Below are 25,726 nucleotides of genomic sequence, written 5' to 3'. Positions count from 1 at the left end.
AGTTTAGAGGACAACAATCCTAAAAGTTAGACAGGAGATACTTAAAACAACAACAAAAAAGAAGGGACTGGGAGTGGGCACGAATAACAGAGTATAATAATTAAAGAACAGATGCACGGCGCTGTAGTGGCTCACTAAGAATGAAAAGACAAGCCTGTTATGTTAGGGGAGAGGGGGAAAATAATCAGATTTCACATTTCAATGTAAAAGAGCTGCCCAACAAAAAGAATTAGCATGTAATTGTATATTTTTATATACTATACAAGCCACAGTATGTCTACAAGGTAAATGAGAAGCCCACAGTTAGTTCCGTCCTACTGTGAGCAATTAGAATACTAAAGCATTGTGAACTCGGTACTAACATTAACTCAAAGCAGTTTCTTACCTTATTTCAGAACCTTTCCACCCAAGCCACTCTACAATGAGACCTTTTTATTTTTATTACAAATGACAGTTATTTACATGCTCTGGCTTGGGAAGCATGCAGCCCTTTGGCCATGAAATCGATGCCCGACAGCAGCAGCTGATGCCTTCCTGCTCCCCAGCCCTCCCCACACTCCTTCTGCCACTGCATCCCTGCTCTGAGAGGTGGGCAGGGAGGTGATTCATTGTGTCTTGCAGCTTCAGAAACAGCTTCTATCCGAGTTACATAAGGAAGTTTTGCAAAGTGGCATGCTATCACTAGAGATTTTGTCATTCCATGTGGGCTGGATTCAAACTGAGATCTCAGGAGCTCAAAAGACAGAGCGGCACAGCCTCCATGCAACGCTGCGTACGGTGTGAGTGCCGGAACAGAGCCCGGTAATGAGAGGAAGTGTAGGTTTTATTAACAAACAGAATGGCAAACCATAATTTCTTTCAAGATCTGTTCATACCTCCTTAGGAGAATTATAATTGTGGATGCCTTGATGTTTCTCTATGGGACGAGTTCAGAATTACACCTTAGTCCCTGTACCAGCCTTCATTTAAACTTGCACATGTATTTTGCACCTATTATTAAAACAGCTATGGAATTACAACCTACTCAACACATCGTTGGTCCTTACGTACAGGGAACAGAATGTCAACAATTATTCTTTTTAATTATTTCTCTCTCTACCTGTTCAGTTTTGATCTAGACAACAAATTTATTTACATTTCTTTGCTGCTGCTCTCCCAATAGAGAGAGAAAAAAGTAACTTCTGAGGCTAACCAGGAAAAGCAGAAAATTACTAGATGCAATGTCAAATTTAGCTGAACAATAGAATTATTATAAGCTCTAAAAGGTACGACTGAGTTCAGTATAGCTCCTAACCCCCATTCGTGTACAATAACCTTCTGAATTTTCTTATTTGCCTTCATAATTTTGGTTTGTTTTTTTTGGTTTTTTTTTCAGAAAGAAAAGCAGTTAAGTAGCAGCTTTGTTCTCTATATCTAACTGAATTTTCAGAGTAACATACAAATTAGGAATCTGCCCATTTATAAATCTACAATCTCTGTTTGCAGGCAAAAATGACCCTACTATATTGCTTTACAAAAGCACAGGAGCAAACGTGGGAGCATTAAAGGGTTGAGCAAATGGATCTTGTTCTACTGAAGGTAATCTCAGAAATCAGGCTGTACAAACCCTTGCAACAATATTGTCATCTGTTTAAATACTGGGACTGTTGGGGAGGGGAGCTCAGCAGTGGTGGGAGGGCTTTCATGCGGTTACAAGTTTATTTTGTTTAATTTTTTTTTGCTCACCACGTTACTCTGCAGCTTTAACATATTAATATCAGCTCCACAAGATGAAGGAAAAAAAAAAAACACACACACACACACACACACATTCAGGCAACTGGTGAAAGAATCTTTATATCACAAATATCTCACTGTTTCTAAGAATTCCCTGTAATTGCCCCTAATCTGGTTACTTTACATTTCTTTGTCATCACCATTTCTAAAACTTACAAATCCTTTTCTGCAGAGCTCAGAATTCATTATTGATATGCCTGAGCATAGACATTTCAAAAAGAAGATACCAGACAAATATGTGATGTTAAAATACCTCTAAATACTTCACTGGTTCAAACTCTCCATATGAAACCCTTCAAAAACCCGACCTCTAAGTAATCTTGACTTTACTGAGACCTCATTTTGGTAGCAATCGGGAAACAATAAAAAAAGCAGTTCAGATACCTGCTTTGCTCCAGCAATAAGGAACTGAGTATATTAATTTCAGAACATACACTGGAACATTTGAGGAACTGACCATTAAAAAACAGACTTCTCTCTCTAAATATTTATGAGTCATTTTATAACTGGAAGAAAGGTGTTCCTGAATACTGATCTCTAGTGTTACACCTACAGATCTACAGCACGCACAAATAAATAATAAATATTGATACGTGTGCTTGGGTCTACTTGTGCTGTATTTTCAGCAGGTATACGATACACTACATAACACATAAGCCATTTCACTGCTTCACACCAAAGTCAAAGCTTTATGAAATACTGTGTAATTCTGCCAGTGTTTCAACACAGGTTTTAACCAAAGCAATGCTTTCGCTTTCAATACCAGTGTACGAATGTATTTACCCTATCAAAGATTTTGTGATGCAAACAAGATTATTACTGTACCAGATTTGATCATGGTATTCTAGCAGAGATCAAATAATAGGTTTTCTTTTTTTTTTTTCCCCCCCTCCTTCTTTCTCTAGTGCCTTTAAAAAAAATTTCTACTATCAAAGAATGTTAATTTCTAAGGTTTGATCTGGAGATTCCTATGTAAGTATACAATTATTAGGAAAAAAAAAGAGGCACAACAGTGAATATTTTAAAGCAGTGTAATCAATATTTTTGCTTTGTGCAGATTTCCCTGCAACAATGAACAAAAAGATCTACTTCAGATTTAGAAACTCAGCTTTAAAGGGAAAGCCAGACAACAAAAAGCAAGAAAGTACTCACCTCTTCACGTAATTTTATCAACTGCAACATGAGCGCACAAAAAAGATAAAAAGGAAAGAAATGGCAGGAAAGAAAGATCAGTTGTGTGACAGGATACAGAATTAACATTGACAATTTATCTGTTTACATGTTTAGCATTTAAAAATCACAGACAAACACATTAAAAGAACCTAAACATAGACTACATGCAGAGTTTTTTGAACGAATAAAGATCACTTTCTCACACTGTCACATTAAACAAAGAGAATAGTGTGAAATTCTCTTTTAAACCACATCTAAGACACCATCATGAAATAAAGGGGAATGACTTCATAGAAGTCTATATTATAAAGAAAAAAAAAAAACAAGTTTACTATTCCTCTCTGCGAAGACTGTACAGCTGAAGTGGTTTTGTATATACAAGTTTTCAGAATGTTTTCTGTATATTTTAGTGGTGACAACTGATTTCTTATTTTATGAGCAGATCTAACTTATTAATAGATGACTGCATCTTTACAGCATGTCACCACTACTCCGATTTTTATATACCTTCATTTGAATGCGACTATATTATCTAGTTTGATTACTGAACCTCACATGGACACCCTTTTTCCATTGAGGAAAAAAATAAAGCAGCTTAGTTAAGAGGTTCAGAATGATGATTTATTGCGTAGCATATTTAATAATAGACAAAGGAGTAGAGAACAGCACAAAACATGTTTCCCTCAGGAAAGACCCACTCCAGGCTCTTATTCCTGGAGCACTACAGTGTGTCTGTGTATACACACACAGTGTATCTGTACATACTTATACAGTATATGCACTTATTTACACTTGTAAATTAACATGATCTAACACTATTAGTAATATTGCTCTGGTAGGTTTACCATAAAACTAAATAAAATCTGGTCTGAATATCAAGCTATGTTGTAACACCCTCTCCATTTACAGAGAGAGATAAATCATTGGTACTGGAACAAAAAGTATGATTACTCACAACAAATGTCTGCACAAGAGTGGCTCTTGGTGAAAAAAATTACAGTTCTCTCCCCGATTCCAGTTGAATTCAAAATTACAACAGCTACATCATTATCTCAGTTTGTGCTGATACCTCACCTACAGTTTCACAGCACTCAATTTCAACACATGTGTGAGCTGAGAATGTTTACTACCCAGAAAGTCTCCTCAGCCCGAGAGGAAAGAAGGCACTTCCATTACTCTCTATTGTTTCACGTGGCTCGCCTAGGTCTGAACACAGCCTCATCCCAAAGCAGACAATGAACCCAACTACGTGTAATTACTGGGGCTACTACTGCAGGAACTCGAGCCGAAAGAACTCGACTTTGCTAGAATTTGGTATCAAGAAAACCACGCTGTCCACCAAACTGCTGCTTAAATTCAAGTGCTTGGCCTGTCAGAAATTGGTCTTTCTCCATCTCACCCCCTCCTTTTCTCCCCAAAAAGGCAAACATCCCTTTAGAGAGGGGCGATCTGGGAGCTGATCGCATTGCTATCTTTTCTTTCGGAGGCCGCCATTCTTCACTTGGCTATGATACTTAAAGGGCCAAAGTTTAAAACTACTCTCCCGCAATAGAGCCCATTTGGGCATGCCACCCTGCAGCAATCAGACGGAGTTTTAAAATGCTGCACATTTGTTTTTTCAATAGGTTCCAAACAAAAATGTTCTATCTTGTTTGTGCTGCATGGCTGAATTTAAGCTCTGCATAGGATTTGCAGCTAAGTAATGGGAGAGGGTTTTCTTTTTCTTTATTTCCCCCACACCACCACCCCCCTCTTTTTTTTTTTTTAAACATTGGCTGAAAGATATTCATTCAAATTAACAAAAGATGTATTTTTCCCCCATTTAACAATGCTCTCGATGAAAATGCGTTACCTCTACTTCTGTATTTTTGAACATTTTCTGCTATTTTTACCACATTCACCACCCAACCGTAAGCAGCATTAGGCGGTGCACAGCCACCATTTTACCTTATGATAAACTAGCACTTTTTGGGTTTTTTTTTTGAAACGAAGATCTATATATTTCTTTTTTCGATACAGAATTCGATACATGAGGAAATCTGGTCCTTTGTAGGCTAATAAATAAATAAATAAAATCTGGTTTACACTGGTTTGAACCAGTGGAATCTCTTGTGGCTAAGCCTTCTGCTGTGACTAAAATCAAAACTGCGCTGCAGAGAGCGGCCAAGGCTGTATGTGTGAGTGTGTGTGTGTGTGTGCCCGTGTGCCAGCGAGGCGCACACCACGTGATGCTGAAAACTACCCAATTTTTTTTTTATTTTTTTATTTGAAAAAAAAAAAAAAAAAAAAGCTGATAACGCTCCTGCCGTCTCTGTCCGCATACAGATAACGAATAAATGCTGAACTCTATTAAACGCCCTTTACACATTATCGTGGGTCGAACACACAATTTTCTGAACTTATGATGACAGTCTATTTATTTTGCTATAAACCCTCGGCATGTAACGAACAGATTTGTGTCTGGTAATGATCTGCTCTGCCAGGGCTATATGAAATGATACCGACCTTCTTTAGATCTTGGGGAATTAAATTGACCAACTTCACCCCCTGGTCTGTAGCTGAAGTTTGACACACTTTATGCACAGCAAGCCCAAATCTAATATTATCAGAACTTTGTAGTCAGAAATTAAGTAGCCGCAAAATATTTGCTCACCACAAATCACATATGCAGTGTATGTGCACACAGACACGCAATTCACCCTAATGCAAATTTACTTCGACATATTAATGAACATAGCTGCAAAAGAGAAAGAAGTTGAATGACATCTCAAGAAAGTTGGTAATACCATGCTCGACTACTTGGGTTACTTATGATTTTAGCCCAACATCCGCTTTCTAAAAAGCACACAAATCACCACACAAAAACAGTTCTGTGATTATTAAAGGGAAGCCACACCCATAAGTACTGTTATCACTGCACTGAAAAGCTCACAACTTTCAAGGGATTTGACAATCGTTTCTGGCCAGCTTGACAAATAAGACTTCAAAGTAACAGAGCCCATTTAAGATCTCTTCTGAAAATAAAGTAACAAGCCAATGCACATAGGCTTTAGGGGATGGGGTTTGTGTTGTCATTATTTGTATGTTTTTGATGGGAGAAGATATGTCTTCTGATTCTGAATCTCTACATGTGCTTCACTTGAACATATTCACCAGATAAAATTCAGAGGAAATTAATGTACACTATGCAGTGACTTCATTAAACAGCTTGATATCATTAACTCATTATACAAAGATCCATTACTTTAAAAGAAGATTTGATTAGTAGAACTGTATGTTTCTTACAACTTCTTACAAGAAGATCCTACAAACATAATTCTGATAAAATTGGTTGTATCTTGGTAAATTCACTATAAGGAACTGTACTCTATGACGCCATCATCTACACACGATGGCAGCTACTAATGCATCACACAGACGAAAAAAAAAAAAAAAAAAGAAGTAGAAAGACCAATCATCATTAGCTAATTCCTCACTCTGATCTTGTACTTGAATCTTTCTTCTTGTGAGAATACTGGAAACTCAGACCTACATATTCTACCCCGTTCAGTAGAGCTTTTAACTTGGCTGTAACTCTGCCTTTGAAACTCAACTCAAAACCAGAAATGGAATCAGAAAACAATCAAAAAGCAAATCAAACTGTTTATTTTTCAAGCAGAGTCCCATTTAATTCTAGATACTTCCATACTAGCCATTCTACATTGCTTGTCTTCTCCTTCCATAAAAAACATGTAAACTTTTATCACAACAAAGACCATATTTTAAATACACTGCTCATATTTGTTTCCGTTGGGTAACATCCAATTCTAACCAGACATTCAACATTTCTATTGGCAGATTTTACCAACATTTCTGGATTGCTATAGGAAAAACCTTTTCTTCAATGATTCCTTCATCATGAGCAGATTACCTCTTCTCACTTTGCAAAGTTTGTTGACTGAACTGGGGAACAAAACCCCATAATCTTTTAGTTCAACTAATTTAACCTAACTGAAGCTATTTGAGAGCGAAAAGTCCTCTAATAATAGTTTGAGGGTCAGACTATCTATACGCATTCCCAACTGACAAAATTAAAGCAAGAATTTGAAACAACTTCCAATGTTTTATATGGCTACAAGTAATACTTGAACACACTTCCTTCATCTAGACCAAGTCTATTTAAAATATTAATGAGTGTCAGGGTGGCAGTCCTGGAGTTACCAACCTAAATATTTTTAGGAAATACGTTGCTGACCGTACAGTAATACCCAAGCCTTACACATGATTTGAATAACTGCACATTCAGATAGGGTTACTGTAGGGCTGAAGTTTGTGTACTATATGACTGTACCTGTAACTAAAAGCATAAAAGATAAGTACAAATATAAATAATGATATCTCATAAGAAAAAGTTTGTGGTTGATTATTTGAACAACACAGAAAATATTCACAAATATCTTTGTGAAATACTGGCCTCCACATTATTGAAAGAATAAAAATGTTTCTTTTATGATGATATTTCAAAGCATTTTTCAAGGAAGAAAACAAAGAACTTCAGAACTTCCATAGGTATGGGGGAATTCCAAGTTGGGTCATAAAATAATGAGTTTGTTTACTGAAGAGACTAAATAAAACACTTAGGTTATTACCTAAAAAATTCTGTTCAATTTAAGAAGTGGTCATTGGAATGAAAAAAATCACGTTGATAAATGTTTGTGAGTATCATCTGGTTCCTTGAAATGAGACCGTGTTTCTTCCATCAGATTTCAAAAAGAAATCATAACTTGCAAAAAGTGCACATGGACTGGCTATTTAACCATTCCCTAAAAAGTGAAAATAAAATATTTTATCTCATCCCTACACATAAGATATTCTGTTAAAAGTGAAGCTTCTTATCACAATTGCCCTTTTATGTCTGAATTCACACAATTTTTTTCTTGAAACATAAAAATAGCAGCACCTTAAAAGAAATAAAATTAGAATTTTAACACTTCTCCAGCACAGAGTTTATGTTCACGACACACAGACCGTCAAACTCTTCCCTTAAATTCTCCTCTCTACAAATTCGTTATTTAGGGATTTAAAAAAAAAAAAAAAAAAAAAAAAAAAGGAGTCTTTCTGTTCTTTAAATTTTGGGGATTTGTCTTGCTATATATCAAAATATAAATGCCTTTTACACTTAACTCTAAACATAGATATTACATCTGCTATGCAATAAGTTCTGCAGACAAGCTGTATCCTGTGTATAATTAATTAACATACGTATTACAGTCCCCCACAGAGTTTAACATTTACACAGAACTTTCAAAATACTGTATAACACCAGAGCTTAAGGGGTCTATTCTCGTCCATTTTATTACGATAAGTCTAACTTCTGTCTGCCCTTACTGAGCTTATGTAGAAGAAACCAAAAACTTTAGAGCATGGCTGTGCTTTTTCCTTACTTAAAACTGAAGCAGTAAGTATTTAAAAAAGCTTTACTTTCAGTACAAAAATAATTAAAATTCTATCTTATCAGAAGCGCTATTGAAGAAAACTTTCAACAAACTTATCACTCAAAACGCACAGTTTTGCTTATAGCTGAGCTGATTTTTCATAAAAGAAACATTCAGTTTTCAGACAGAGCTTGCCAAACAAGCCCAGCACCAAAAGAAACATTAACAGGTGGGTCAAACTACTCTGAATATAAAGTTCCCTTTAGAAAGAAGGATCTTCACTGTAGTGTTCAAAGCAACATGGGTACAAGATATCATGAAGACCTGAGAATTATCATGCTTTCCTTCAATAAAAGACTTGGATAGCTCTCAGCATTCTAGCACAACATACATCATGAAAACATGCTTTCATAAGTACAACTTGTGTTTTTGGATCAGGGAGAAGAAATCTGTTTAGGGAAAGAATCATACAAGGAAACAAAGTGGCATACTGCCTAATTCTGAGAGTGTGTTTCCATTTGTTTTGCCTGCCAGTGTTGATTTAATTATACTGCATTTTTATCAAAGCAGCATTATGTACTTTTTTTATTCCTTTTACATGTGTTTGAGGTGAAGACCTTGGCTTTGTCGGCAAACAGCGTGTTTCAAGTTATTTCTAAAGTACTAAATAATAAAGAAAAGAGAAGAAAAGATTTTTTTTAAAGATAGCAGACAGTGATCACAAGTTAAAGGGTTAAATGTAAGATCTCCAAGAAACATTTTGAAGTTGATTAAGACCCCAGCTTTGCATTAAACAGTATCACTTCCACATGAGTTGTTGCTAATGCTGTTAAGGAGCAGCTTGAGAAGCCCAGTGTGCCAGTGACCTCCTTCACCCTCCAGCCACCCACTAGGGCTTCTTGATTAGCATCCTACCTGGTTCTCTGAGGAATTCCCGTCATCCCCTAGGAGCTCATTCCGCACCTCATCACTGTAGGCGATCCGTGACCTTTTCTGTAAAACAAAAAGAAAAAAGGGTTAGGAAGTAAAGCTCCAAAGCCATTGGCATCAAGACTGATCATCTTGAACCTCGAGAGCCCCCTAATGGATACCTATTTGATTTTTAAAAAAAGAAAAAAACACAACAAAAAAAAAGACAACAAAAAACTGCAATTAAAAGTTATTAAAAAGTTCGTCAACAGCTGTATTTTGATAAACCTGCATGACAAAAAGTTACAATTTCAAAGAGAGTCACGCCCTCAATATTCCATTTCATTTAAACAAAAGCAGCTTAAATGAAGCTCAAGATAAATCATATGTGAGCCAACTTCTAATAATCAGGCAATATAACCTTGTATCAGAAGCACTGAAGGAATGTGTAGGAACAAAAGTAATTTTCCCAAGGAACACTTGCTAGTAATACTGCAGTGATGCCATTACATAGGAAAGGAGAATTCCTTTCCTATTTACCAAAAAACAGAGGGAGAAAAAAAAAAAGAAAAAAGACAATGAGGTATGAACAGCAGACATTTGAGAAAACCAGTTGAAATTACAAGGAAAGGACCAGAAATCAAGTCCTAAAATACAGATTAGAAAACAGCAGTACAAGGAAACACCAGCTTACAGCAGATCATGGGAACACCAAAACTATGTGATGGCCACTTATCTGTTAGGACAAACCACAACTGATGAGTATCAGATTTTCCCAGGAGCCAGTTTCTATATTTACTCTTAACTAGAGCAAGTGGTGAGCAACTGAGCAAATGTCTGAAGATTACCAAAGCAGCACAGCATTTACTGGACAAGTCCATCATAAGAATATTAGTCCAGCTTTTAATTTCTCTGTTGGTTGATTACCAGACTCCTAGCTAACACTCCTGCATTCACCATCAAAAGAAAGTATTTTTAACATATTGTCTAAAATATTTTCATATTTGAGTGTGGCTATGATCAGTCTTACTCTCCATCATGGGAAGAAGCCCAGAGGCAGCCAAAACTGGGCTACTGGGCTCTTCTTAGTTGTTGTGAGCTTCCCTCCCACTCCACCATAGAAGTCACTACCAGTAGGAACTCTGAACAAAGAAATCCCCCCGTCAAACCTTCCCTAATCAGACAATTGTGCTAAAGATTTCTGGGTTTTGAGACTGAAGCAAAGAAAACAACCCATTGGAAATGATACGGAGCACAGGGAAATTCATTATCTTTGTGACAAGAAGGCGTGGAAGCAGGACATACCTTCTACTAGGAAACTAGCACTTGCATTTGGTCATCTGAGAGCAAAGCATTTTAACTTCTGATCTTGTATAGTTCACCCTCCCTTGTATCTTCACCATGACAATGCTTACCAGTTTGTGATTCAGTTGCTAGTGCTCAGATCTAGATTACATATACTAAAGCTAACAGCTGTACCTAACAAGGACAAAGCATACCATGGTCCAACTACAAGAGCTGAATTATGCCAATTCTTTTGGAGATCTCAGCTGTCACAGTTTCATACTAACCAAGCTGAAAGTACTCTACAGCATTAAAGGAAATGAGAACCTTTAAACAGGCTGTGGTATCAGAGCTGCCTGTTTAAATTATTCATTTCATCACTATGGGGGACTAAAACACTCCACAGCATGTAAGAATATCATATGGAGATAGGTTTTGTTTTTCTCTTTTTTCACCAAAAAGCCAACAAATTGGCATAGATTGCTCAATTACATTATTTTCCTATTTTTATTTGATATACATCAAACAGGAAAGGAAATTACAAATATATACCAATAAATACCTACTCTTCTTTTCTGATTAAGATTCAGTCTCCCCACTTGAGGTCCAGTTCCTCAACTGTACAGTCTCTGCCACTTCTACAAAATTACTCAGCCCAATTGATTCTGCTAGTATTACATTTATTTGTCATTATCAGACTAAGATGTGGAGCATGATGCTTCATGAGCTTGTTCTCCAGTGAACGAGTTGCCTAATTATATGTGGAGACTGAGATGGTCCTTGGTTACACATCATTTATTTGAAAGATTTAACTGGCTGATATTCTCATTCACAAGAGACTGCATGAAAGAAAGGAGAAAGAATACTCTTCGTGAGAAAGAAATAAACGTTAACATCAATGCAATTTCTAAAGGCCTCTCATAATCCTTTATATCAGCACGACTGAGCTTAATAAATATATTTGTATCATTGTTCCTTTATTGCAATAGTCTGTCATGATCAGAAAACCAGCAATTATATTAAAAGAAATAACCCTTTGACTACAATTAGGTGTAACTCTTTGGCATAATCAATAAATAATTTGATACTACTTTTGATCACAGTTTCACTACTAAATTAATCAATAATATAAAAGGAAAAGCCTTTGAACTAAAGAGTTCATTTGTTCTTTCAGAATTTGCCCAAAATATCAATACATTCATATCTTCAATTATTATTTTTATTAGGGTAACACTGGAAACACTTTCAAGCGTAGCTTCCAAAAACAGTGACAATGAAACTGTTCATCCAGTCTTGGCAATAAAGTGAGTTTTAGGTGATTTTGTTTTTTTCTTAGTTCATAACTAACAGCTGTTTATAAATATGTACTTTAGCCAAATGCAAGAATGATAGTTTGAGCTGGAAATGTCACACACTGCTACGGTTTGAAGGAACCCAATTCATAATGCATTTTATAAATAGTTAATGACTTCTATACATAAGCTAACCAGGCAAATCAAGAAATTGTCAACATTTTTAGTCTTAGTTGTCAGTTACCACTGTCTACTGGTACTTTATATGTATGCTTCTAGAAAAGACAGAAGCTTTACAGAGTTTGTAATCCACGGCATTTCTGGGCAGCTCAGTATAGGTTATAGCTAGTTTTTCTTTTGTAAAAGTCTGTCACACAGAGAAGTTTTCCTTGTATTTTGTATTTTCTTGTGTATACATGCACCAGAAGTCTAAGCACACAAGCGCTTTTACCTCTGTCTACACATTCCCATTCAAATCCAGCATCCACATGAACACACCACCACACAGAAGGGTTAAGCTACTTTCTATAAAACTTCAAGAGAGATAAAGTTTCGGGGACTGTTTTAAATGTACTACAGTATCCAGACCTTCTGACAAGGAAGAATTTCTGATTCCAGGCAGATCTCTCTTGGTTTATGAACAGGATTTTTGCATACTGATTGGGTGATTTTCTTAAAGCCCTGTTCAAACAGATACACTTGCTCAGTTCTGTCTGGCAATTTGGCTTTAAACAATCCGTCTACTTGACCCAAGCCTTAACATTTCCCAATAGAACTGAATGTGTTCATAGGCAAGCACAGCTAAATTAGAAATGAAATGAATTAACTCAGCTTAAACTAATTAAGATCTGTGATCTGCAGCACCACCCCCCTGTATGATTCTACATGTGAAGCAGGGTACATGTAACCAGACTGAGAATCCTGCTACGCTACTAATCTGAGTGTAACAATGAAGTTCGTCTATTACTAAAGCATATGAGAAGTTAATTTCCACGGCCTACACATGGCAAAGCAATTGCTTAAATTGCCTCACCTGGGAATTTAATACAATGTTATCATCAGACCAGCCACACTGTAAATAGATTTATAATGCTTTCCATGTGCTAGGCTAGGTTGCATATGAATTAAGTAATGATCTGGTATTACAATACAATCAGCTAGTTCCCACACCTGGCAGACAGGATATTTTGCTAAATTACTACCTATACAGACACATCACAACATAAAAACAGAAAAGGCAATGGGAAGAGAAACAATCTACATGGTGTGTGACCAATTTTTACACGGTAACCAAATAAGATGTAGATGGAAAGAGGTATCCAAAATAATCTGTTTCCAACATCTGTACAACACAGTGCATACTTATTCATTTCTATTCAATTTTGGCCTAATTTTCCGCATTCTATACTTTAATTACTCATCCATATTCTGAAATATTCCCATTAGTGAAGGCCACAACTAGCCAATGCCCCCTCACTCCAACACACTTTCAGCAATCAGCCAAATAATTGATATAAAGTATCGTGTATTTTCATACCTGAATTGAAGAATAGCTTTCCTCCTACATGCTAAGCAGCCCCCTGAGCAGACAACTAAACCAAGGTACATTTCAGACAAAAGGCCCAACAAACCTCTCTATTTTTCAGCCTCAATGTCTTAAGAACGGATTAAAAAGACTTTTCTGCTAAAAGTGTAAGCAAACAAAAGGGCTTATTTACCTACAAACATCTGTTATCTTTATGATTTCCTAGTATATATATATATGGTTGAAAAAAGAACAACACATAAATCATCCAGCATCTGCTTCAGAGTTTGGTCCTGTTCCAGATCTAAATAAATACATAAGATTAGCATAACCAGAAGTAATTCCTAGGAATACGTTATGGCATTGTATTTTGAGACTGGTCACTTTTACCATTGCTCTTGTTAAAACAAGGTGAAAAGTGACCAGACCTCCAAACAGACTGTGAGGTACAGCAGATTGTAGACCTGATGAGATACATTAAGCAATTTTTGCTGGGCAGAAATGGAAAAGATAGTTAAAAATTTTAGAAGAGTAACCTTCTCTAACAGTCTGAAAGCTTTCACTTGACCAACAACACAATAACACTTCTTCAGAAACAAAATAACTGAAATTGCTCAAAAAATTGTGTTCAAACTTTTGTTTTCAAAACTTCTGTTTCTCTGTAAGGGCGATACTGGAACAACAGATTAGATACTTCACACTGACATTAGAAGGGGGTTATCCTGTTCCTAAATAGCCTAGTTTTTATTGATGGTGGATAGGAAGCCGAAAACTGCTTACATAGAGCCAATATATGACATGATGTAATGCTGGAATTTTAAAGCATTTCCTTATGGATATAAAACAACACATATATTTCTGCCTTAAAGGAAGTAAACTATTTTAGAAAACTTAAGAAACATTTGACTGGAAGCATCAATACAACAGCACACGTCAGCAGGAAAAGTCAATGTCTAAGGCACTCTCAGTCTTGTCTTCTCTCTCCTAAAGCACACAAAAAGATTGCAGGGAAATATGACAGAGAAAATACAACTTAAAACCTGTATTCCACCACTCTCTTAAATGAAGTTTTAGTCCAGCAACAGCGATAAATCAAACAACAAGTGGTAATGTGAAACTAGTGCAAAGATACTATGAGACATCTTAAATAGAAGTCATGGGTCCATATATTTTCACCAAACACTTTTAGTTTCATTATGGGGTGAGGGCAGAGAGGATGGTTAAGCAAAACTCAATGAGCATACAAAGTGAATGTAGTTGAGCATATCAATAATAAATGTTAGTAGAGGAAGATTGCTGATGCTTATGCAGCCTGTGTGATTGCATGAGATGTGGTTAGGAAGGAAACGGGTGACCTGGGAGGGAACTGTACCTCACTGCTTGTGTTAGATTAAAGGAGTAACAGTGGATGATTTCTGTTGTGAAAAGACAATTTATATTGACAAAAACAGCTCAGTTGAGTTCTCTTTTTTAAACTTCAGAGCCCAGACAAGGAAAGATTATTCAAAATTAAACCAAGTTTTCCTTTTCCGGTCACTTTTTTGGTTTTTTTAGATGATGTTCAAAAATTCCCCACCACTACATCCAATCTAAACAGAACACATCAAAAGAGTGATATGAAATGACCCAGTATAAAGTAATACTACAGTTACAAACCAAAGTATGGAAAATTTCAGATAAGGATTGCTTGGGCTTGGACAACACTCTCCAGATACAACAATAAATAATTCCCCTTATCCCAGTGCTCGTGTCTGTATATACTGTTTAAAAAATAAAATAATTGCACATAATATGCCATCTACTCTTACCTATGTTTGCTAGTCTGTTCCTGTAATATGCTTTTCAGTACTCTAATTTCATATATAATCCCTTTCTACTGATTCCTCCAAATGACCATAATTAAACTATAATATATAACTCTGAGAACTATCTCTATATATCTGTGGAGCTAAGTTAATCACCTTGCTTATTTAGTCAATGGAAATTCCTGTAAATGGTGTCCAGGATCACTTGGGTTCATTACTGATCAGACTCACCTTTCCAAAGTGTCAGAAGCACTACTAGGCACTCCCTCTGTGCTTACAGTTGACTGGTGTGAGTGTAGTTTGTCTTGATACTTATAGCAGTCATTGCCAAATATTTTTGCCTAATATTTGACAAAGGTTTTGCAGAACTTGCAGACCTTTATTTACCAAAGCCACTTCTACCAGCAATGCAAAAAGGAAACTAGAGCAAGATTGGAGAGGGAAGAAAACCCTTTCTCCTCAACTCGGTAGTCTGAAAACTAACCTTCACAAGCTTTCTTGTTTCCTTCTTTCGTTCCATGCCCATCACCACACAATTCCACCAAATCATTTACCAACAAATGCTATTTAGAAGACAAATAGTAACTACTTATCAGCATCACATACTTCAGACTGCCTTGTGCTCCACGGACTTTTTGCTTTGTAGTAGGTTCCTTACTACAACAGAGGTTTCCTGAATTTTGGAAAATGAAGATAATGTTTTCCAAGTGGACAGGACATCTATGCTGTAAGGACAAACCTTTAAAGAGTGTTCCCACAGTGAGGCAGCCAGAAGAAAGTTAGGGAGAGAAAGAACTAATTAGCTCATGCTATTGGAAAGCATGATAACCACCTCAAATAAACCAAAACACGAAACGTTCACCAGATACCTTTGTTTCAGCCAGTATTTTCACCTGGAACCTAATTTCCTGTTGTCCGCACTAAAAGGACATCTGCAGGTACATTCCACCATTCCACCTCCTTTTCCAAAAAGAAGTATCCAAGTGATACTTCTTCCATTAGTTACTTCATTGCCCTTATCAGCCTGTAGCCATATTCTGTGATTAGATGCTAAAGAGATCGTTAACTGTAATAAAAACCTTTAATTGGGCTGAAGAAGCTGCTATTCTCGGATGCTAAAGCCATTGTCCTCAGCTCTTCCAGTCCTTGGGTATCTAGCAGTGGGTAAAGCCTAGGACAGTTGGCATGTTTTATCTTTTAGGCTCTTTTGTTAAAAGTACAATTTTGCTACAGAGCTCAGTTCTATTAATACAGTATGTATTTTGGCCACTGAGAACTCAAAGAGTGAATGAAAACAAAAGGAAACCATAAAGGCAGCTTTCGGACACTTAGAATTAGGGCAAAGCAGATGAATGAAGTTTCCAAGGCAGCTGAATCGCCCCACCTAAATTCGTGCCACTCTGATAGGATCTATTTTAAACTTTAAGAAACTTAAACAGGTCTTTCCAAAAATACTTTTTATTGCATAAAAAGCTATTTTTAGGTACTGTCCTTTTTTCACTGAGCATACACACCACTGAGACATACATATGTATAGCAGTAGACACATTTTTAATCCTTGAAACAAGTATACAGATTGAGGAAAAATTAGCTGAGTTCTTAAAGTCTTAATCACAGTGAATATAAAAATAATATTAGTCTGTTCAATGAAAGTAGCAGAAAATAATTTCTGACGTCATTAAATATAAAATAATGCTTGATATAAGAAAAATTAAATAGAAAAACAGCATAATTAAGGTGGGTTGCATACAAATACACCCACATGTTGCTCTATTTGTGTATTTCTGTACAAGCATTTTGGACCATAAGCACATTAGCTCAAACTACACATTAATGAAAAGGAAAATGAAAAATCCTTGGTGTATTACATGGCCCATCAAAAGGCAAAATTGATTTTTGTATTTTGCTTTGCATGTTTTCTGACTACCACTTTTACACCGATGTTATTTAGCTGGGATTCCTCTTCTTTCTCCCAGTTCATGTATACTTACCCACAGACACATTGCCTTGTTTGAAAAAAATCGTCTGATCTTAATAATTTTAATAGTTAAGTGGCCACAATCAGGCTTTGAAGTTTGCAGCAGATTGGAGGACCACCAAGCGTTACTGGGACAGAACCAGTTGTTTCATGCTGTGTTAAATCAATAGCTAATATGATAAAATACTATCCCAATGTTCAGACAGTGCATTTTCTAGTTTTATCACAAGATGATGATTAGCAGTTCTTGCTTTACACTACCTGAGATAAAAGTCAGTTACTAATCCGCTACCTATAATTTATCTAACTGAAGTCCTCCTTTTTATACAGCCTCCTCATTTGAGTTCTCCATTCTCTCTCATTCAGTCTGAATACTTGTAACCAATACTCATTTCTTAAAGTGTATAGAATAGATGTAAATTATTTTATGCACAAATCTGCATTAAAAATTCCCATCCCAACTCCACCCCATTTGCTTTATTTCTTCAAAAGCTATTTCTCATGCCACTGAACACAGTATAACAGAAAGGCAGTATATTTATATAAAATATTGTTATTTGCAGAGTATTTGACATTTAAAGTGTCTTTCTGACAGACAGGCTTCAGCTAACTTGTTATTTTTCCCCTTAACTATACCATAATCAAAAACACTGCCTATGAATGGACCAACACAGAATAAAAAGAATGAGAAAGAATGATACTGGCAGTAGCTCATTTCCCAGTAAATACTGATGGCCAAACTCAAAAAAATTCAGTGTGAAGTTCTATTTTGTCCCTGTATATATGTTGTCACCAACAATACTTACACATTTCTATTGATCTTGTTTATAGCTGCCTAGATTTTCACTGCCATGACAATGCAGTGTGAACCTTAAGGAAAATCTCACTTTACTGTGAGCACAGACTGCCATATCAGTCACAACTTCAATTAGCCCAGAACTTCTACTGCCTCCTACAGTGACCATTAACATACAACAAAGGGAAATCTCAAGGAACAGATCAGGTATGGCATGGTTCTTGTTTCAGTAAGTGCTGCCAGTTGCTGATGACCAGCAGTTTAGGGACTTCCTCAGCATATGGTACATCTAGATCCTCACACTTATTAAATTTTGACGGCTACCAATTACATAATACTTCTTTTATTTAAGTAGCAACTGAACAAACAGTCATTCACAATATCAAACATGTTCAGATGTCAATATCAGGATGAAGATTAAATTCCAAAGCAATTTTAATCTGTACAAAAGCGAAGTGAAACTCTTAAGAAAGAACGTAACATTTTAAATATTAAATACAATTACTATCACACAATATAATAAAATCTCTTCCTCTGACCAGCACTCAAGCAACATGAGTTTAATTCAGTGGTTGTCAAACAGCTTTCTAGGGTAAATTCCACAATGACAGAAAGATTCTCTAAAGAATCAATTTCCAGTTCATGTTCATACATGTTCAGCTGCTCTCCCAGTCTCTACATAAACTTTGGCAAATATTCAAATTACTCAGATTAGAAAACAGAACTGTAATCTACAGTCACGTTACATATCTACACAGCTCCTTTGAACTGCAAGGAAGCCCCAGTACCATTTGACCAAACATCTGTCCCTCCACCCCACCAGCTGTTCTTGTGTGGCACAGTTTAGAAACTTCTGGTATAACAAAGCTGTTGACATCAAATAAAGATGATCTGACGCAAAGAAAACAAAGTTAGATAGCATATGGCAAACATAATATTTCCAACTCCAATCCATGAACCAGACATATAAAACCTACACAGAAAGAATGGATAAAATGGAAAGGAAAAAAAAAATCCTCTTATATAAGAGATCTGGTTTTTTTTTATTCTGAAGCATTCGCAGACAGCCAGAATTTATTTCATACTTTCAGGTTAAAATTTCAAAACATACTCAAAGAAAGAAACAGAGAATGAGTGCAATCACTTCTACCAAACAATCAGGTGATGTCCCCAGTTGATCTTAGATACATGATATGATGGACTATCTAGTTTTTATTTATTATTTAGATATTTATCATCTAGGTTTTATTTATTTACCTGGATTTTGCAAGGCATGAAATAATGCAAGTTCACAACATCAAAGTGATCAATAAATTTACAGAGTTGAGAAACCAGCAAGAATTAGGGCTTTTCAAGAGATGCTTGTAAGTAAATGTATAAGACATTCATGAACGCACATGTCTATAGAAAGTTATTTGATATATCCTTAGAACGTTACAGGTATCAAAATGTACACCATTCACCTGAGAGTAACACATTCCAACCATCAAGAAGTCTTCAAGACAAAATTCACAGCTTGGATGGCCATCACCCTGTCCTGCATTTGTCCAGAACAGAAACACAGAGGTGTTAACTCCAGAAATAATTTTAGTACCTATTCTTATCTTGGAAAAAATACTTGCAAGAGATCAGCAGCAGCCACTATTTGCTTTCTAAATGATAGTTCATAGGTGGCCACTAAAGAGAATGCATTTGTTTATATCAGCCTGAAAAACACAGCCAAGATATCGTGGCTGGGTTTCCTATTCAACTGTATTATGGATCAACTTTCAGTTCTATAATAATCTGAACTAGGTTCTAAATAGACAAAACCCCTTAAGAGTAGATATTACCACAAACTAGATCCACTGAATAATTTATTTAGGCATTATCTATTAAGGGTGGAGAGAGAAGCATTCTGTATTTTTCTAAGAACCTTCTAATCTTTCTAATTTCACATAGGAGCATCCCTTGTGTCAGCTCTCCACTGTTCTCAGGGGTTAGATATTCCCTACTGTTATTAAGAAGGAACTACCAGTCCACTATCTCAGAGAATTGCATGCATGCATGCATATTTCTTCTTTGTTTGATTTACAGACCCAAGGAACATGGATTACCTTTGTTATCTGCACATACAAGCTCCGCTAAAATCTCATTCAGTCAGCTTTTATCTTGGGGACCCCAAACTGTACTGTTAGGCAACACAGAGCACCTATCCAGACTGAAATGTCATACAAATAGGATTTTCTTAGAAGTTCTATTAGTGTTGGGGAGTACGCCAACAAAAACAAAAGTCAGCAATTTAAAACAACAAACCAGCCCCTCTGCTGACAGGAACAAATTACTATATTCAAAATGAATAAGAATTACTGTAGATCACAAATCCACGGTACAAACTCTACACAAAGGGCAAAAATGTATTCCTCAAACTAATTATTTAGTAACTGTGTTCTGATACAAAGCTTTGCGTACAAATAAAATACCACACAAAACAATACAAATAAGTTTATAAAAGCACATATAGAGGGACAATCCAAGACGAATTAATTATTTAAGAACTGGTAGCACTAAGAGAGGAGATAAGCAAAGACTCATTAGAGTTCAAAACTAAACTTTTTCAATTGGTTAAATGGTGCAGTGGTGTGTTGTACTTCTAACAACTCCAAGATCTGCTTTCTAGGCAATGACCTTCAAGAGGCTGAGAGCACTGTAAGGTGACGCATGCATCTTTTGGGGCAAAGATAGAAGTAGCTGCAAAAACACAATACATTTTGTTAGCCCACCCTAGGAGCAAAACTGATTTCTGTTCTTGCACAAACCACACAGAAGGTCTAGCAAAATCTTTTCAAAGAATTCTTCTGATCACTCCGTAATTATTCCTTTTCGAGTGACCCCATTCCATAACAAACCATTCATGAAAAGACCTTGAAAACACTTTCCCTCTGAAACTTGGTAGTACTCTACAGACCTTAGCATTTGAACTAGGAGTTGTTTCTCTTTTATGGATTACAGCACTTTAAAAAGAAACTTTCATCTGCAAGCTAATTAGAATGAAATATGTCTAAATGATTTCTTTAAGTTTCTTTTCTTCTGCTGATTTTAATATTCCTTTATTTCAGAATCTTTTTTTTTTAACTTGGTGAAAAAACTTTATTTGTTCACTTATTTTCACAGCTCCTTCTCTGACAAATAAAGGAATCTTCAATTATGTCTGCATGATTCCTTATAAATTATTACAATGACAAAAAAGTAATGTGAAATAGTAACACAAAATTGAGTGTTACTCAAAGGGTAGTGCTACAGTGAAGCCGGTCTTTCTGCAGAAGCATGTGGTATTGTCATCCATGAGCTAAAAAGACAGAAATCCTGAAAACTACGTGCATCCTTTTCAAAGACTAAAGAGTGTCCTTCCTACAAGGTATCTTGGTTACAGTCCTGAGAACCTGGGACATTTTATTTTTCCCCACACTTCTACTGTGTTTGGACTGGAGATCAATAATGACATTTTTCATCAGTTATTTTTTTATAAACCTCAGGAAAGCATCCTCAATATTCACAACAGAACTCTAGATTCCAATTTTTCCATTTTGAGTTATATGGAAAGATATTGCATTGTATGGGAACTGGCACTTCAACTTCTATTTCTCGGTTTATAAATGCTAACGCTGCAAAACATGTCATTCTTCTGGTATGAGGTATGAAAGAAGGCCTTGACTACGCATTCACTGCCTGGAATTGTTTCAGTTTGAGGAACCAGAACAAAAGAAAGAGCAGAGGAATACTAAGGGCCCACAGCTCAACCTCTATCTTAATTAAATAATTTGCATATAAATAGTATAAATATAAGGCATTAGTAAAGTAATTAATAGCAACAAAAATTGTGAAAACATTGCTTTGTAGAAAATACAGAATAGCCATGTCACTTTCAATTTTTTTTTAAATAAATATAGGTGACAAATAGGTTTCACTGAGCCCTGAGTTCAACAGCAGTTGCAAACACTCAGCATCTTAGCCTCAGCCCTAATACAGCATAGTCAAGATGGGTCTTCTTGAACGTCATCACAGAATCACGATTAACCTGAACAATTTCGATGGTCATCTTATATTTTTCAGGGGTGAGCAATTGGATAGGAGTCCTTAAACATACACAAGCATTCAGCTACGTACTTCTTGAGGCCACTTTCTTCTCGTTTATAGGGAAAGATATTTCTCTGTCAAGGGCTGAAGTTTTAAAAACCATAACACTATTAGGTTGAATTCAGAAGTTGAAACAGATAAGCAAAATCTATCTACGTTTCTCAGTTTGAATTTTGGTAGATTGGCATGAGATGAAATCCTCTGCTGGCCAAGTTTATGAGGGAAAGGGTAAGAGAGCAATTGACTGATCACTTTTTAAACAGCAAATGAAAGAAAGTGACTTCTCTGCAATGAAAGAATTTAGCAAAACAAACCTCTCCAGATCTGAATGGAAACGTTCTCACCAATGACTCAATCTGGGGAAAACATCAAACTTTTCTCACTGCACAGTGACAGCATTCCTACCATATTTTCCTACTGAATGAACAGGGAGTATATGAACACAAGCTACATGGTTGCATGAAGAAGCTCTTTGACGTAGCAATTAAATGAGGAACATGGCTGGAAGCCTAAAGATCAAGCACTTCAGTTATAAAGCTTCATATCATTAACATCATAACCTAGGTAAACAAAATATTGGTTCAGTTTAAAACAAGTAAAATAGCTGTGCAATTGCATAGAGCTGATATCACCAAAGTGATTATTCTTCACTATTAAAGCTGATATGAAGGTCAGATACTCAAATTCTTTGGGCAGAGAAGACATATTTCTCTCTTTAAAGCATCTGCTGCAGCATGGTCATCAAGATTGAGGGAGTTGTTTGAGCTCTATTGAATTCCAACTAACACAGAAATGTTGTACAACACTGTTTCTCATTAGTAAAAGTGTTAAGAAGAAAATATTAGGTGTACCGTACAGTCAAATAGTCATTCTAAAACACTAATAGTCTGAGCTGTAACTGAGTTGAACTGAGTTGTAACAGTAGTAGACTGAAAATTACTTCAGACAAAAAAAATAAAGAAAAAAGCAGTACATCTGGCACAGCACTTTTAAACAACTTAGATACAAGACAAGATCAGTAATAATCACAATAGGCAGCATGGCTTCTCAATCTGTTCATAATATCTAATGGCAAATGAGACTTTATCCAATGTTTGAGAAGTGAGTGTGTATTTCTTTAATTGGTGTTTTCTGTTCAAACTCCTACAACCAGGTTAAAAAAATTCTAGGGAACTCTTTCAACACACATTTTTCATTTCCTGAAGTCTGATAGTTGGTTGCTGTATGGATTTTATGTTCTACTTTTTCAAGCTGATGGTCATGTGGTAACAGCCTACTCCCCTGCTGGATTGCTTACATGTAACCAATATAGGACAGAAGTTAGAACTGTTTTACTCACAGGCATATCACTTATAAGTAATGTTCATTGTTGATAACTATAAAGTTCAACAGTCAATCACTCAATACACCAAGAAAATTTTGAAATAATTAAGTTTTCCCCTTTCCTATATTGCATATTTTGGTACCACCAGTTAACTTTGTCAACTCCCTCATCTTTGTATTAAGATCACCTACAAATACAACAATGGAAAAATGTGAAGATCAGCTGCTGAGTTTCCTCTGCTGTGAAAACTGACTATTTCTTCTCCTGTTTTATTACCTTTTTTTTTTTAACCTAATCCATCCAAGTTCTTTCTCTCTTATGCCATGAGAACACTTTCTGAATGGAAATCCACCAAATCTTCTCCATGTACAATAAACTTGTTAATTTTGATTAATTAATGTGGATTTCAATGTTGCATACGTCAAGAAAAACACAACGGAGGGAACTCATTAAATGAGGGGTATTAAATGCAGCTCTGCGTTTTAGATGCTAAGCAGTATTTATTTCCTGAATATATCCTTAGAAACTCCTTCTCACCCTGCAACGTGATTTGAGTCACACATCCTCAAGATCTGCTGTGTGAACGCGTCCATTTTTTAATTTATTTATCTTAAAGAGAACCTTTGCTGACACCTAGCAGATAAATGATTAATTGCACTTCTTTGCATCTTTGTGGAAGTCCAACATAAGATAATTTTGAGCCCCAAGCAAAAGGTTTGTCCGTACTGAGCATAGATGGTGTGTAGATACGCATAAACACATTTGCAGAGTAAACAAAAGTACAACCCTAATGAAGTATTTCCTAAATTATTTTCTTTGGGAACAGATATTCTCATGTGTTTTATAATTCCAAACATCTGCTCAAATCTAAGCAGATAATAGCCTTAAGGCAATAAACACATAAATAAATTAAAATCCATGCAAAGCAGAGAACACTATATAACTTCAGAGCCATATTAACTTATTAAACAAGAGACTTCACTACTAACTGCACAAGAGAAGCACATACCTCTACCCACAAAATGATATTGACCAATGATGAAACAAATTAAACCAAATGAAGGAATATGTTAATATGAACCAGAACTACAGAGTCCTGTTTGTTGTAGTGTCAGCATCTAATGATATCATTATTATTAACCACTGCGCTCTTCCTCAGTGATCTCATACTCATAGAAAAATATCAAGAAACTACATCGGGTTTTGCTACAATCCAGTGCAGGCATTCTCATGGTTGCTGGGGATATACCAACAACTTAAAGCCTTAAGGCAATGAACACCTAATAACAATGTCAAGTGTTTGACAGAGATTTCAAATGTCATGTACTTCTATATTGACTTTGCAAGATATTCCAGCTCTCCCAACCTAATCAATACATTCCTACAAGAAAAATTTAAGAACTATGTTTCACCTATAGGTACACCTCCAGTATCTATAATACTTTACTAAAGGTTGTATATAAATCTGTAAGCGTATCCTTCTGTTGTCTGTAACTTCAGTTCCACTTCAATCTTGTCATCAATATTCTCTGCTTCATTTTAAAACAGGAAAACTCATCCCCTTAGGGAAAGACTTAAACAGAAATGGCTTTCTTTTTTTTTCCCCACCAGTAAGCACTTCCCAGATTGCAGAATCATCTGGAATTATACCCCAGCAAAAGATCATCACTTCCCAAAGACATTCTCGAGGTAACATTCTAGAAGTTTAAGAATCCCCATTCTTTGTAAAAAAGAACACCTCAAAACCTTTCATGCTACTTTTGCGACTTCCTCCAATGACTTCAGGATTAACTCTGCTAGAAGCTTCCATTTTTAGTTCTTTATATGGTAGACTCTGGGTACATTGGTTGCTCAACCATACTGGAACTTCATTGGAAAGAAAATACGTCAACGACATTCTCCAGACAGCAAATGACTGAATTCACGGCTGTTCAAATAATACCTTGCTAAGTCTGAAACATGTTTCTTAAGACAAGACCTTGTCAAAGGATGAAATTTCAAAAGCACTTATTAATGTGAAAAAACAAGCCCTCCTGAACCATGAAATGAGGTACTCATCTTCCCTGGAGTTTCAATGTGTCTTCTTTTTACAGATTACCCTTGAGAATCTGAAAATTCCACCTGAAAAGACATAAGACTAGAATTTTTAAGAGAGGTCTAAGCTGCTCCGCTCTGAAAGCCATTGAGGATTGAGCACTGACTCCTTCAGGGCCCTTTCTGAAAAATACCAACCTATACCTTTTAAGTTTCCACAGGTAAAAGCGTACAGCAGCTACAAACGATGGTTTGACAATGGGGAAAAAAAGAAGACAAAGATGGCAATGGCAGTAGTCA

The 25,726-nt window shown here is 36.0% G+C and overlaps 1 protein-coding gene across 21 annotated transcripts in view; it reads right to left on the bottom strand.

Moving 5' to 3' along the window:
- The window catches only part of VTI1A (vesicle transport through interaction with t-SNAREs 1A), a 242,703-nt gene that overhangs the window by 187,093 nt on the left and 29,884 nt on the right, over positions 1–25,726 (bottom strand). For 11 of the 21 annotated variants that reach the window (XR_001556172.3, XR_014948754.1, XR_014948753.1 and 8 more), the window contains exons 4-5: positions 9,279–9,356; positions 2,929–2,949 (exon numbers count right to left, since the gene is read on the bottom strand). Coding sequence is in view for 16 of the 21 variants with exons in the window: in XM_015867337.3 (XP_015722823.1) it covers positions 2,929–2,949; positions 9,279–9,356 (99 nt within the window). In the remaining 5 variants the exon portion in view is untranslated. Of the gene's footprint in view, positions 1–2,928; positions 2,950–9,278; positions 9,357–18,369; positions 20,683–25,726 lie in introns of those variants that run through there. The other 10 variants (XR_014948752.1, XR_014948755.1, XM_015867341.3 and 7 more) reach the window with 2 other exon arrangements.

The sequence above is a fragment of the Coturnix japonica genome, chromosome 8, assembly GCF_054131305.1.
Source record: "Coturnix japonica strain WE chromosome 8, WE-NBRP24, whole genome shotgun sequence".
In the NCBI taxonomy this organism is placed as follows: domain Eukaryota; kingdom Metazoa; phylum Chordata; class Aves; order Galliformes; family Phasianidae; genus Coturnix; species Coturnix japonica.
The sequence above is the reverse complement of the archived record's forward strand: the minus strand, read 5'-3'. Positions and strand labels throughout refer to the sequence as shown.